Below are 14,140 nucleotides of genomic sequence, written 5' to 3'. Positions count from 1 at the left end.
AACTAATAAAATAGCACTTTCCATTATTCTCTTACACAGGAGATTCCCATACACGACATGGAGTAGGCTATAGTTTGAGCATGGAGTTATTCATGGCCTATAAACCACAATGGTTACTGAAAAGCAGGGGCAAAACTATAAAGAGAGCAGACCGTACGGCTGCTGGAGGGCCCTGAAGGTACAGGGAGCCAACTGGAGAACTGATATCGCCTTGTCAATGGCTACGGAGGTTCTTGACCTATTTACTGGTCAACAAACATATCTTAAATTTTCTTGTTTGATGCCACCCTGCAAAAATCAGGTCAGAGCAATAATATATAAAACACCAGGCTTGTATCTGTGTCCTGTCACTTTAGGTATGAGCACAGAGGCTCCATGAAGTTATAATCCTAGTGGGAATGTACCTGGCCTGTTGTTTATGGGGAGGAATTACAGAAGGAATGGCTAGCCTTATATCCCACAGATGCAGCACCAGAGCAGCTACTCACCTACCCAAGCAGTTTTTAGTGCTGTTTATGACAGGGATTATTTGTACAGGATAACATTTGACAGTTACAGTTTGTTACCTTTTGGCAAAACAGTCCAAAAATGTATGTATCCCCTGATAAATAGTATATACAGCATTACTATGGCCATAACTCCTCATTTTACTGCCTGGAAAGGGAGATCAAGAAACCCCGAATAGTTGTAATATCACTCCAGCTGTTGCAGAACTCTAACTCCCAGAAGCCCCTGCGGTTCCAGTTAGGGCAGAAGTAAAACTCCCGGAGCGCCCATCCTCCCACCGCTCTGGGCTGTAGTTGTGGAACAGCTGGAAGGCGCATGTTGTTCCGCACTACGTTATGGCTCTCACCTCTGCCTCCGGGGGACCCTGCGCTCCTCCTGTCCGGGGAAGTGCTTCTCCTCCTGCGGACTCTGGCTTCGGACGCTTCGCTGCCCGAGTTGTGATGCTGGGGAAGGAGTGGGGGCGGCGGGGTGCCGTTTGAGGGGCTAGGGGAGGCCGGCTCCGTGTTACTCCCAACTGAGGCGGAAGGGGACCGGCTGGGGCTGTGCAATAGCTGAAAGGGAACTGTAGCCCGAATGGGCTGAAGGAGTCGGCTGCCCGCTCCACCTGCCACCGGGGGCCCATTGGTAGGGGAACTGGAACTGCGTTTCACTCTGGGGTGATTGGAGGACATGTCAGTGCACATACAGGGATTAACCTCCCTCTGGGCACAGCCCCCCAAATGGGAAGAGGTTTAGGCTTCCCACGGTGAAGCGATAAGGAGCCCCGTTCCCATGCGCCCTGTCACTCTGCAGCCGGTGACGCAGCTCCTCCTCCTCCGCTGCCCCCCAGAATGGCCGGTGACTGTCACAGAGCGATGAGGAGGAAGGGGGCAGGCTTGCGCAGCTGCAAGAGTGGGCGCGCCGGAGCCAATCAGAGTCCACAGGAGGGTTTCGACGTAAAGGTCCTTCGCCAATGACAGGGCAAGGAAGCCCGGGCAGCGCAGCCAATGGGGCGGGGCGTGTGTACACACTGAATGACGTTTACAGAATGAGCAGGAGCTCTGGGATGCGTGTCTGTGAGGCTCACGTTTGAGAGGCTGTGTGTGTAGTGCGGGGAAGGGCTGTCTGCTCCACATGGCTGGGGTACTGCTCCCCTCCTCTCTGCTACTGCCCCTCTCCTTTGTGCTACTGCTCCCCTCCTCTCTGCTACTGCCCCTCTCCTTTGTGCTACTGCTCCCCTCCTCTCTGCTACTGCCCCTCTCCTTTGTGCTACTGCTCCCCTCCTCTAGCCTCTCACTGCCTCCTGGCGCTAAAAGCATGACTGCCACTTTCTCATAGCCAGCCCTTGTTCATGGGCTTTCGGTTTATATGTGTATATATAGCAGCGCAGTATCAATTTACTTGTAAAGGTATAATATATGGACACACAAAAGTATTTATGTTACCTTTTAAAAGATCAAATCAATAGTCCCTTGCACCAGAGCAAAAAGTCATGCCTTTCCAAGAATGCATACATACCACAAAATCCTAAACACTCAATGATTCCAGTATCTACAGATAAAACATTACATCGAAACAAAAACCAAAACACAAACAAACCAACCACTTACATACTTTGAAGACATCTGCTATAGACAATCCCAACCAGCGCACCTAATCTCTCTATTACAGACTAGCGGCAGACACAACACCTCTACAACAAACATACATGTCCAAATGGGAAGAAGACCTAGGGATCACAATAACAGAACAAACTTGGTCACACATAGCTAGCAAAACCTCGGTCTGCGCAGCCTCAAGTGAAAGAGCATATAAAATTATTTACCGATGGTATTACACTCCATCCCGAATTAGCAAACTCACAAACAACCCAGAACTATCAAACTGCTTTAGAGGCTGCAGAGAGCGTGGATCATTCTTAGACACATGGTGGACGTGCAGAATAGCCCAAGAATTCTGTCAAACAGTAGCAACTCTACTCTCCGAGGTCCTCCACATTACAGTAGAACCAACCCCACAGCTATTCCTACTAGGACTAAAACCATGAAATATGCAACCCGAACTAACACGAAAACTAACTACACATATCTTAATGGCAGCTAGATCACTCCTAGCAGCCAATTGGAAACAACCTAATATACCTGGCACACTAACATTGATAACAAAAATAAACTGGATCAGAGCCATGGAAGCGATTAAAGACAGACTCCTGGACAGAAGCTACAAAGGGGAGCTGGAGTGGCATCCATGGGCCCAGTACTTGGAGAGCCGGCAGACATAAAGCACCACATAGAAATCAACAAAGACCCGGCAACCCTCAACCCTACTGCTCTCCCTTTACCTAACCCCAATAACCTCAATCTGTTATTTCTACCCCAATTTCACTACTATAGGTGGCCATACACCAGCAGATCTTCCCCCGATATCCCCACCTACGGGTGGGCGATATCGGGGAGCATTTAGGTAAAAAAAAAAATAATCCGATCGTTTGGCCCTGGGGCCAAACGATCAGATTATGTGGGCGGCAATGGGGCAGTCGGATTGGGGACCGCATCAACGAGCCGATGCGGTCCCCGATCCGACCGGATTTTCTAACCTGGCCGATCGAGATCTGGCCAATTTCAGGCCAGATATCGGTCGGCCAGGCCGCTCTGCCCTGCCCATACACGGGCCGATTAGCTGCCGAATCGGTCCAAGGGACCGATATCGGCAGCTATAGTCGGCCCGTGTATGGCCACCTTATCGCAATAGCTCAATCAACCCCAGTCTGATAGAGACAAGAAACAACTACGAAAATACAAAGGAAAAATGCACAAAATCATTATGTTACCAAGTTTATAGCCTTTATTGCACAAAAGCAAGATAAGCTGTTGAAACGTATAACAAACCTGTTGATTGCTCTATTTATTTCTGTAAAAAATTCAATAAAAACCTGCAAATTAAAAAAAAAAAAAGATCAAATCAATGAGTTTAGACGTGCATGCAGCTGAGTAGACTAGAACTTGTAAGGGCTCATTTATAATGATTATTGCGTGCAACTTGCACTGGCATAAAGACTTCTCACAAAGGTTCTTGTGCATAATATCAATATGCTGGCCTGGGAATGAACGCCTGCCTTAAGGAGGCATTAGGTGTGGGGTTCCTTTTGAACATTGCACCTAAGCCAGTGGTTCTCAACCTGTGGGTTGGGACCCCTTTTGGGGGTTAAACGACCCTTTCACAGGGGTCACCTAAGACCATTGGAAAACACATATTTCCAATGGTCTTAGGAATAATTTTATGGTTGGGGGACACCACAACATGAGGAACTGTATTAAAGGGCCGCGGCATTAGGGAGGCTGAGAACCACTGACCTGTGCTTGTACTTAGCAAATCATATGGTAATGTGCGATGTGCATGTATGATCATTTCCAACTGCATTGGTACCTTTTACACAAGTTACTTGTTACACTTGCCTACTATTACCCTGGAATTCTGGGGGGGGGATATGTTGCATTGGGTTTTAAAAAACAGTTTGTAACACTGATAGTCTGAACATTGCATCAGGCCACCACCAAAAAAAATTTTGGCACACCCTTCATTTCACATTACTGCAGCACCCAACTATTGCCCTTCTGATATAACTCACCTGCCCCCTGTATTGGGCAACAAGGTTTCAGGCAGGAGGGGAAGTTGTGGAGTGGGGGACATAGGGGTGCCTAATGCTTCCCCACCCCTCCATTGGGTCTGCTTATTTGAGGTCACACCACTGTGCATGATTCATCTTCTGGGGGCAGTAATATAAATCAATTAATATTAGTTATCTCTCATATGCATGGGTTTGTTACTAATGATGCACAGTCCATATGCCATGTGATGCATTAGTGTGATTGTGCAATACATAGGGGGAGATTTATTAAGGCACGAACGATTCAAATGCGTCCGAATGCGTTTTTTTTCGTAATGATCGGTATTTTTGCGACTACTTCGACACCGTCGTGACTTTTTCGTATATTTTTCGCAACTTTTTCGTCGCCATCGCGAAAAAATCATATTGTTGTGCCGAGTATGAAAGTTTCAGATTCATTTAAGCTTCAGTATCGTGACTTTCCTTGGGCCAGGTTGGAGCTGCACATTGCCATTTATTCCTCTGTGAGGCTTTCAAAATCATGCAAAGTCGGAAAGGTTTTTCCGCCGTTTACGATCATTTAATACGATAAAGTCACGACGGTGACGAAATAGTCGCGCAAAATACGATAAAGTCGCGATGGCGACGAAAAAGTCGCGAAATTTTCGTTTCCAATCCGAATTTTTGGTATTCGAGATTCTAATTTGTGCTTTGGTAAATCTCCCCCATAGAGTACTAGGCCTAAAACCTTAGAATACACTGGCATACAGTGGTGTGAAAAACAATTTGCCCCCTTCCTGATTTCTTATTCTTTTGCATGTTTGTCACACAAAATGTTTCTGCTCATCAAAAACCGTTAACTATTAGTCAAAGATAACATAATTGAACACAAAATGCAGTTTTTAAATGAAGGTTTACGTTATTAAGGGAGAAAAAAAACTCCAAATCTACTTGGCTCTGTGTGAAAAAGTGATTGCCCCCCTTGTTAAAAAATAACTTAACTGTGGTTTATCACACCTGAGTTTAATTTCTGTAGTCACCCCCAGGCCTGATTACTGCCACACCTGTTTCAATCAAGAAATCACTTAAATAGGAGCTACCTGACACAGAGAAGTAGACCAAAAGCACCTCAAAAGCTAGACATCATGCCAAGATCCAAAGAAATTCAGGAACAAATAAGAACAAAAGTAATTGAGATCTATCAGTCTGGTAAAGGTTATAAAGCCATTTCTAAAGCTTTGGGACTCCAGCGAACCACAGTGAGAGCCATTATCCACAAATGGCAAAAACATGGAACAGTGGTGAACCTTCCCAGGAGTGGCCGGCCGACCAAAATTACCCCAAGAGCGCGGAGAGAACTCATCCGAGAGGCCACAAAAGACCCCAGGACAACATCTAAAGAACTGCAGGCCTCACTTGCCTCAATTAAGGTCAGTGTTCACGACTCTACCATAAGAAAGGGACTGGGCAAAAACGGCCTGCATGGCAGATTTCCAAGGCGCAAACCACTTTTAAGCAAAAAGAACATTATATTATATTAAACATATTTGTGGATGTGACTGATATCTGCCTGTCCCTGGCTCTCCTCTGGATCTGGTTTTTCTTACTACTGAACTACAGACGGGTTGCAGAAAGGGAGAAAGTATACATCTTTCAGTTGCAGTTATATTTACAAATAACATTTACAAATAACTTTACAATGTGTTTTTAAATGTATAAGGGAAAGTAGGATATGGTCAGTGGTTCTTTTGTCCATTGCACTATGGGAAACAGTTGCACCCTGTCACTCAGGCCATTTTTCCATCCTCCCAACATTTAACCCATTTGCAACAAAACCCTAACAATATCTTAGCTTCCAAAAATCTGTGCATGGAGTCATTCATTTGGAGCATTTGCTAGAATAAAGTCTACGTCCTTAAAAGAGAGGAAAGGTATATATGGTGCCAAATCTTAGGCACCCCTCAGTGATTATAATCACTTACCTGATACCCCAGGTCAGTGCTCATCCTGGAAATGGGGTTTACGTTAAGCCATTCAGGTTTGGTGGTTTGAAAAGGGGTAAAAGATGGTATGGAAATTAGATTTTTGATTCAGTTTTTAAAAACCATATTAAACTGTGTCAGTGTATATCTAGTACAGTATAGCACAACATTTCTGCTGGTGTAAGGAATCCAGAAGTTCTGTACACTGCAATTCATACTGACCACATGACACTGGGCTATACACATAGTAAGGGATACTGTGGTGCAGCTGCAGGGGCAATTATGCATTTTCTCCTATATGAAGTCTCCATAGAGATGCTCTAATGCTAGCAACTCAAAAAGAGAAAGGGTTACACAGTTCAGTGAACCATAGCAATAAAATGAACAGTTATGTTTTACTGGTTTAGACCACTTAGAATAGTGTACACATACCCAAGCTTGAACTGAAGCATCTGAATATATACTACAGAGGAAGCAGCAGTGGTGTAACTACTGGGCCCCACAGCAAATTCAATCAAGGGCCCCAAAATATTGGTATGTTGACCTGTTCTAACCTCAACACATACACCCATTCAATGTAAAAATTGTAAACTTGGTGTGCTGACACGATCGTATCAAAAAGTTATTAATAGATGCATAGTCAAGGGCCCAGATTTACCTAAAGTAAACGCTGACTCGGGTGTATAAAAACCCCGGGTCCTCCGCTAAGAAGCCAGTAGACCCACAATAGAAGTCACATATGTGAAAGGAAACTCACCGACACTGCAGTTTGGTTCGAGTGCTTGGAGCCCCGAACCCATAGCCCAAGGGAGCAAATTCAAATCTTAGAAGAAAACGGCTCTCGAAGCACCACGGACTGCCAGAGGCTAAGTTTTCTTTTGACTGTTGACCTATTCTACTAAGAAATATTGAAATTACTTATTAATTACTGGGCAGGGTCTTCTTCCTCTGTAGTTAAGACCTGGGAGGCAGACCCTGTGTTTGCAGGGGGGGGGGGGGTAGAAAGGCCCTAATTAATTAGCAATTTCAGTTCTCATTATATTTACTTCTTTGCTTTCCCAAAACAATTGTACTGACAAGTGTTAAGTTATGAGCCCTAATGGATTTTGATTTAACCAAGGTATCCAAGTTTCTGCGAGACCATTTATTGAAAGGCTGGAGAGGGTCTACTGATTTATTCCTCAGTCTGGTCACAGCTTTGTCACTGGAGTCTAAATATATTTTATTTTAGGGATCATTTACCCTGAATGCAAATGCCAGAGCGCTAAGGAGTCCAAAAGCTGCATTTTATTCTCATAAAAAAATATATTTTTTTCTGGGGTTCTGGCTGTACTCTGCACCTAGCACCAGAGCCTCCCAGCTTACACTATGAATTATGTGCAACTTTGGGGAGGAGTAGGGGTGGGATATCTCATGCCATAAAAACTTTTATGACCCCTTTTATCTGCACTGTGGCAAGTCACACACACACACATATATTAAAAACAAGAGAAACAGACCTTGTGGCTCAATATGCATATACAGGTATGGTACCTGTTATGCAGAATGCTCGGAACCTAGGGTTTTCCATATAAGGGGTTTTTCCATAGTTTGGACCATCATACCTTAAGGGCTCTGGCACACGGGGAGATTAGTCGCCTGCGACAAATCTCCCTTGTCACGGGCGACTAATCTCCCCGAACTACCATCCCACCGGTGAACATGCAAAATGCCTCGTGAGGCAGCTTCGGCGATTTGCCGAAATCGCCTGCGCAGCGTGTGCCATCCCAACAGCGACTTACATTCTCGCTGGTGGGATGGCAATCCGGGGAGATTTGTCGCCCGCACACAGGGAGATTTGTCGCGGGCGACTAATCTCCCCGTGTGCCAGAGCCCTAAATCTGCTAAAAAATTATTTAAACATCAAATAACCAAATAGGATTGTTTTTCCTCCAAAAAGGATATATATATATATAGTCTCTTAGAAAGCACTCACGGTAAAGTATAAAAATAAAACAATTTATTAAACAAAAAAGTCTGACTTTTTTGTTTAATAAATTGTTTTTATTTTTATACTTTACCGTGAGTGCTTTCTAAGAGACTATATATGAATTTATGGTTAGCACCCGGACATTGGCTATTAGTTTTTTATATATATATATATATATATATTTGGATACTATATATACTGTATATATATATATATATATATATATATATATATATATATATATATATATATAAAATAAGGTGCTGTTTTATTATTACAGCGAAAAAGGAAATAATTCTTAAAAAGCTAAATTATTTGATTAAAATGGAGTCTACGGCAGAGAGCCTTTGCATAATTCGAAGCTTTTTGGATAACAGGTTTCCAGATAATGGATGCAATACCCGCACAGAGTACTGTATTATTATTACTGATATCTTATTTGGGATCAAGTACAAGGTACAGTTTTAATATTACAGAGAAAAAGGAAATCATTCTTAAAAAGTTGAATTATTTAATTAAAATGGAGTCTATGGGAGATGACCCTACCGTAATTAGAAGCTTTCTGGATAAGGAATCCCAAACGTGTACAATTTTACAATTGTTTAAAAGAAACATAAAGCAATAGTTTCCAAAAATGAGAATTAGCTAATATTCTGATTTTACATTAAAATAATGTACACCACTTTTTTAAAACCATCCATTAGTTTGCCAGGATCAATTAACATCTATTTTTCCCTAATGATAGTGGCACTCTTGAAGCTATTGACAAGTTAATAAGAGAAGATTCCATCCAAGTATCGGTGAGCTATAATGTAACAGAGATAAAGGTGATGGGATTAGAAATGATTTGTAGTGGTTTGAGAGTAGTTCTATAAACAGTAAAATGAGTAACCTTTAATGCACAATACTACAATGTCACGTTGCATAGCTCCTGTGTGGCTTTTAATAGCCTGCTGCATTTATGAGGAAGCCTGGTCTTATTAGATAGGCTTAATTAACTTAACATAATGTATGGTATGTTAACGATTCTTTTATTTCAAAGGAATTCCACATCCCTGCTTACTCAGAGGAATGTGAAATATATATATGCCTTTTATTGTTTCTTCTCTTTTCCAAGCTCTGCTTCATATACAGTAAATGAACAAGTTTTTTGAGTACACCATGCAGGCCAATCCACGAACGATCCGAATGTGTTTTTTTCGTAATGATCGTTATTTTTGCGACAATTTGGTCGCCGTCGTGATTTTTCGCATCTTGCTCAAATTTTTCATCGCCGTCGCGAGTACGAAAGTTTCGGATTCATTCAAGCTTCGGTATCTGCAATTGAGTCCTATGGGAGGCTTCCAAAATCATGCACAGAAAGATCAAAGTCGGAAAGGTTTTCCCGCCATTTACAATCGTTCAATACGACGTCGTTTTGCGACGGCGGCGAAAAATTCGTGCAAGATACAAAAAGTCGCAACGCCGATGAAAAAGTTTCGATCTTCAGAAATTATCGTAGCCAATCCGAATTTTTCCCATTCGGGATTCGAACTTGTGTTTTAATGAATCGGCCCCTAAGTCAGCCTTTCTGCACAAGTCTGTTAATCAGCAGGCTGCTTATACACTGTTTCAAAAGTGCTTTTCTACACACATATATATATATATATATATATATATATAAAAGTTACAAAAGATTTCACCACGAATCGTCAATCAAATGACCCAGGTGCTACCCACTCGGCATACTCACACAAAATCCCACATAGGCAGGTGCACACCAGGACGTTTACAAAAAATTACCAAGGGTCTTCATGTATGTATGCTGGCACAGGATAATAGGATTATAGGTATAGGATTCGTTATCCAGAAACGTCCAAACTACAGGAAGGTCATCTCCCATGGGCTAGATTTTAATAAAATAATTCAAAATTTTAAAAATGATTTCCTTTTTCTCTGCAATAATTGTAGTAGTACTTGACATATACTTGATCCCAACTAAGATATAATGAATCCTTATTGGAGGGAAAACAATCCTATTGGGTTTATTTAATGTTTAAATGATTTTTAGTAGACCTAAGGTATGGAGATCCAAATTATGGAAAGACCCCTAATCCAGAAACCTCCAGGTCTCCAGCATTTTGGAAAATAGGTCCCATACCTGTAAAAAAAGAGGTAAAGTTTCCCATATCCATATGACTTTAGGCAATAAAACCAGGATCTTTAGCATGAAATCCCACATCAAAGACATCATCGTTTAGGGCAGTGACACACGGGGAGATTAGACGCACCGTGACAAATCTCCCCGCGATGCCATCCCACCGGCTAAAAATGTAAATCGCCGGTGCGATGGCATATGCGTCACTGCGATGTCCCGCAGTTGCCTGAAGTTGTCGTCAAAGGAAACTTCGGGCGACTGCGGGACATTGCAGTGACGCGTATGCCATCCCACCTGCAATTTACATTCTAGCCAGTGGGATGGCATTGCAGGGAGATCTCCCCGTGTGTCACTGCCCTAATGGAGAACTAAACCCCCCCCAGACAAAAGCTCCCATCCACTTATCTAATGAGCCCCCTCCTTGCTCCCTCCCTGCAGAGGCTATTTCAGAGACAGTGTCTCTGATAGTAAATCTGACCTATATAAACAGAACAGTGGAGCTAACAGGCACCATCTTATGAATCCTCCTGTTCTCTTCTGATCAGTTCAGTGACACAGAGCTTGCTGGCACATGTGTAGTTAAAGTTACTCCAGGATTACCTTCAGCTGCACATGTGCCAGTTCTCCAAAGAGAACACAAAGATTCAGAAGATGTTGCCTGCTAGTTCTGCTGCGTTGTTCTGCTTGAATAGGCCAGCTTTACTATCAGAGACAATGTTACCTGAAATAGACTCTGCAGGGAAGGGGCTCATAAGATGGCAGTGGAAATAGGGCTTTTGTCTGGGCAGGGTTAAGTTCACCTTTAATCCTATTTAACTTTATCTGTACCTAAAAGAAGGGTTCTTCCCGCTTGTGATTCAAATATAATTGGGCAGGCCTTGTGATAGGCCTTGTGATAACTATGCACCAGTCTCTGGGGCTTATTTACTAAAAGTTAAATAGAAATGACACAAGTGAATGCCAAATACAAAAAATAATTATTACCTCAAAGAAAATAATAACATCCAAAATATACAGTATATATATATATGTATGTATATATATATATTTAGAATGTTTGCACATGCCACTGTTACTTTTGTATTTCTGTGTTGTCTAGTACTGTACTACTTTTCACTTACAAAATTAACCAAGTATGTAATTTGCCAGGGTTGCCCAAATTTTGCTTTGAACTGTGAATTTCCTGGTCTTCACAGAACTGACCATGGGTGGCTCTTCCAAAGAACTGGTGTAACAAAACCAGTCTTGATGCAACATTTCACACAGGACTTGGGACACTGGGCATTGGCATTGTTTGTTTATCAAAGAGCACTTGGTTTTTCCATTTGCCTTATGCATATCATGGTTTCTAATTTGTACTCGTTCTTCCTGCCACCACAGTTTTTCAACGATTACATTTAGAAATACATTCTCAAAGAAGTAAAAAATATTTCATGTTCACTGTTATGTATGCAGTACTTGGTTTAATTTTATCCCAGATAATGTAACAGGATGGGTACAAATACATTTCCTTAACCAAACCCTGTAGAGTCAGTGGTACTCATATACAGAAAACAGTGTTCAACCAGGTTCTCATTCTATTGTCGTACTAAAATCAGTAGGAATGTTTCTGCCTTTTTAAAGGAGAACTAAAATGCCAAATTGTATAAACTGAACTTACTGCACCGGCCTAAAGTTTTAGCATCTCAAAAGAAAGTGTCACTCAAATACATGTGCTCTGAGCAGCTGTTGAGAAGCTGAGCTTAGGGGTCATGGCAAATTATCAGGCAGAAAATGAGGTTTAATTGTCATGTAAGCTGATGCTAGAGGGTTGATTATTAAATTCTAATCTAATTGCTCTGGTTTCTGAGCTACCATGTAGTAATTATCTGTATGAATTACTAATCAGCCTTATATTGTGACATCTATATTGTATATATACAGTATATTGTGCGTAGGTTCCTAAGCTCAGGTAAGTGACAGCAGCTCAGGGCATGTGCAGTGAAACAGCAGAACAGAAGATGGTGGGCTACTGGGGGCATCTTTGGGGCACAGATATTCCCTGCTAAAGGGCTATGGTTGTCTTAGGTTGACATAGAAGCCAGAAACTTAGTTTAGTTTTTGTTTAAGGGCTACAAGTAATAGCCTAAAATTGTGTTATTGTTTCTCTGAATTGGCAAAGGGCTGAACTTCACATTAAGCTTTTTTAAAATCAACTGCTATGAATTATTACTTCTGCTTCTGGGAATATGTATTTAAGATAAATTAAAAAGCAGTATTATAGTATTTTTCTCTTTTATAACTTCTTCTTCATGTCCTACAAACCGTTGTAATCAGGGCGTTGGAAGTCTTTTTGTGATAAGTTTGCAGGAATGCCTCTAGTTTGGAAATGCAAAAAAGGAGGACAAAGGCAAAGGAATATGTAGAGGACAGGGAACAGTAAGGGTAATCATTATATATTGTATATTGTGGGTATGAAAGGTGATTATTTATGTAAGCTCTGCTGGGACAAGGACTGCTTCAGAATATGTCAGCCCTATATAAAATAATAATTAAGGACACTAAGGGGCAGATTTATCAAAATGTGAGATTAGAGTTCACCACAGAAACCTTCACCCACTTTTTATTCATTGATATGGGATTTTCTAAACATATTTATCAGTGGGTGAAAGTTTGAGTTCACCATTTGATAAATACGCTTCTAAAAATCCCATAGGAATGAATAGAAAGTGGGTGAAGTTTTCTGTGATGAACTCCAAACTCACATTTTGATAAATCTGCCCCTTACTGTTAAAGCATGAGTATTGTAAAGTGCATCATGTTCGATTTTTCTTGAAATTGAGGAATGTTATTCTTATATTGTTTCATCTTCTGTGTTAATATGTAATGACCAAAGGACAGGAGAAGGAATTTGAACATGAACTAATAAATCAACCATGGGAGTGTGTGTGTAAACAGAAAAGAGGAGCTGCCTCAGAAAATAGCAAGGGAAACAATGATAATTCATATCACTAAAGAAATATTAGAAAGTACATAGAAACAGAAGGCGTAACACTGAATTAATGCAAATCAGGTAAGAGAATAAAAGGAAAAGGCTTTATTTAGAATAAGAATTTGTAATTGCTTGATAAGACTGTACTAAAAAGAGATTAAGGAAGTCAAGAATTGAAGGGGTCAGAAGTACAAAAAGTAGATTGTGGTGAAATAATTGCAGTGTTTAGGATGTGAGGATAATAAAGCAGAACACTGGACTAGAGAAAAAAGACAAACAAGAAGGAATAGTTAATGGACAATTGTGGTAATGTGCCTTCAATTGCACTATATTAAAGCTGTGAGATAAGATGCCCATATATGCCTAGATTTGTTCAGAAAGTTTGACCAGCTTTGGCCATCTTGTTGAACCACCTGGTCATGTTTGGTTATCTGGTGTCAGGCCAATAATCTCAATGATCAAAAATTATGAGCCCTGACAGAAGAAAATTTCTGTCGGCCAAAATGATGTCAAGTGGAGCCACATCTCTGCGGCTTCTCTTCAATTCCTGCTGTTCTGAGTATTCCATTTGTTGTCCCTAAGGAACAGAACAATAAAACATGGTCATAGTATGTGTATGGCCCCTTATACAATATTACAAATACATACAAATATATACAAATACAAATTGGAAAAAAAATACAAACTTTTATAAATGTGCCTCATAGAATTAATCCTGAATCTTGATGTGGAAGCTGCCACACCTATTGCTGTTCTATGGCTCTTTATAAAATATTTCCTATACTTTGCTGAACTGCTTCAAAAAGAGTGCTATTTGGCTATAGTAACAGGATAGTTTTAATCTAACAGACCTGAAGGTACCAGTGTTTTTCTAAGTGAGAAAAAAATGCTTAAGGCCTTGCTAGTTGTGGGCCCTTGGGTTCTGGTTCTGTGTTGGGTCCTTGGTGCCCCATTCCAACACTGCGTCTACCTACCTGTATACTTTTAC

At 41.3% G+C, this 14,140-nt stretch overlaps 1 protein-coding gene across 1 annotated transcript in view; it reads right to left on the bottom strand.

Moving 5' to 3' along the window:
* The window catches only part of glcci1 (glucocorticoid induced 1), a 36,559-nt gene extending 34,906 nt beyond the window's left edge, over positions 1–1,653 (bottom strand). The window contains exon 1 of the mRNA XM_002938717.5: positions 854–1,653. Coding sequence (XP_002938763.1) covers positions 854–1,190 — 337 coding nt within the window. The 5' untranslated portion in view covers positions 1,191–1,653. The remainder of the gene's footprint in view (positions 1–853) is intronic.
* Positions 1,654–14,140: the final 12,487 nt, after the last annotated feature.

Source organism: Xenopus tropicalis, chromosome 6, assembly GCF_000004195.4.
Source record: "Xenopus tropicalis strain Nigerian chromosome 6, UCB_Xtro_10.0, whole genome shotgun sequence".
Taxonomy (NCBI): Eukaryota; Metazoa; Chordata; class Amphibia; order Anura; family Pipidae; genus Xenopus; species Xenopus tropicalis.
This window is presented reverse-complemented; position numbering and strand designations above follow the sequence as displayed.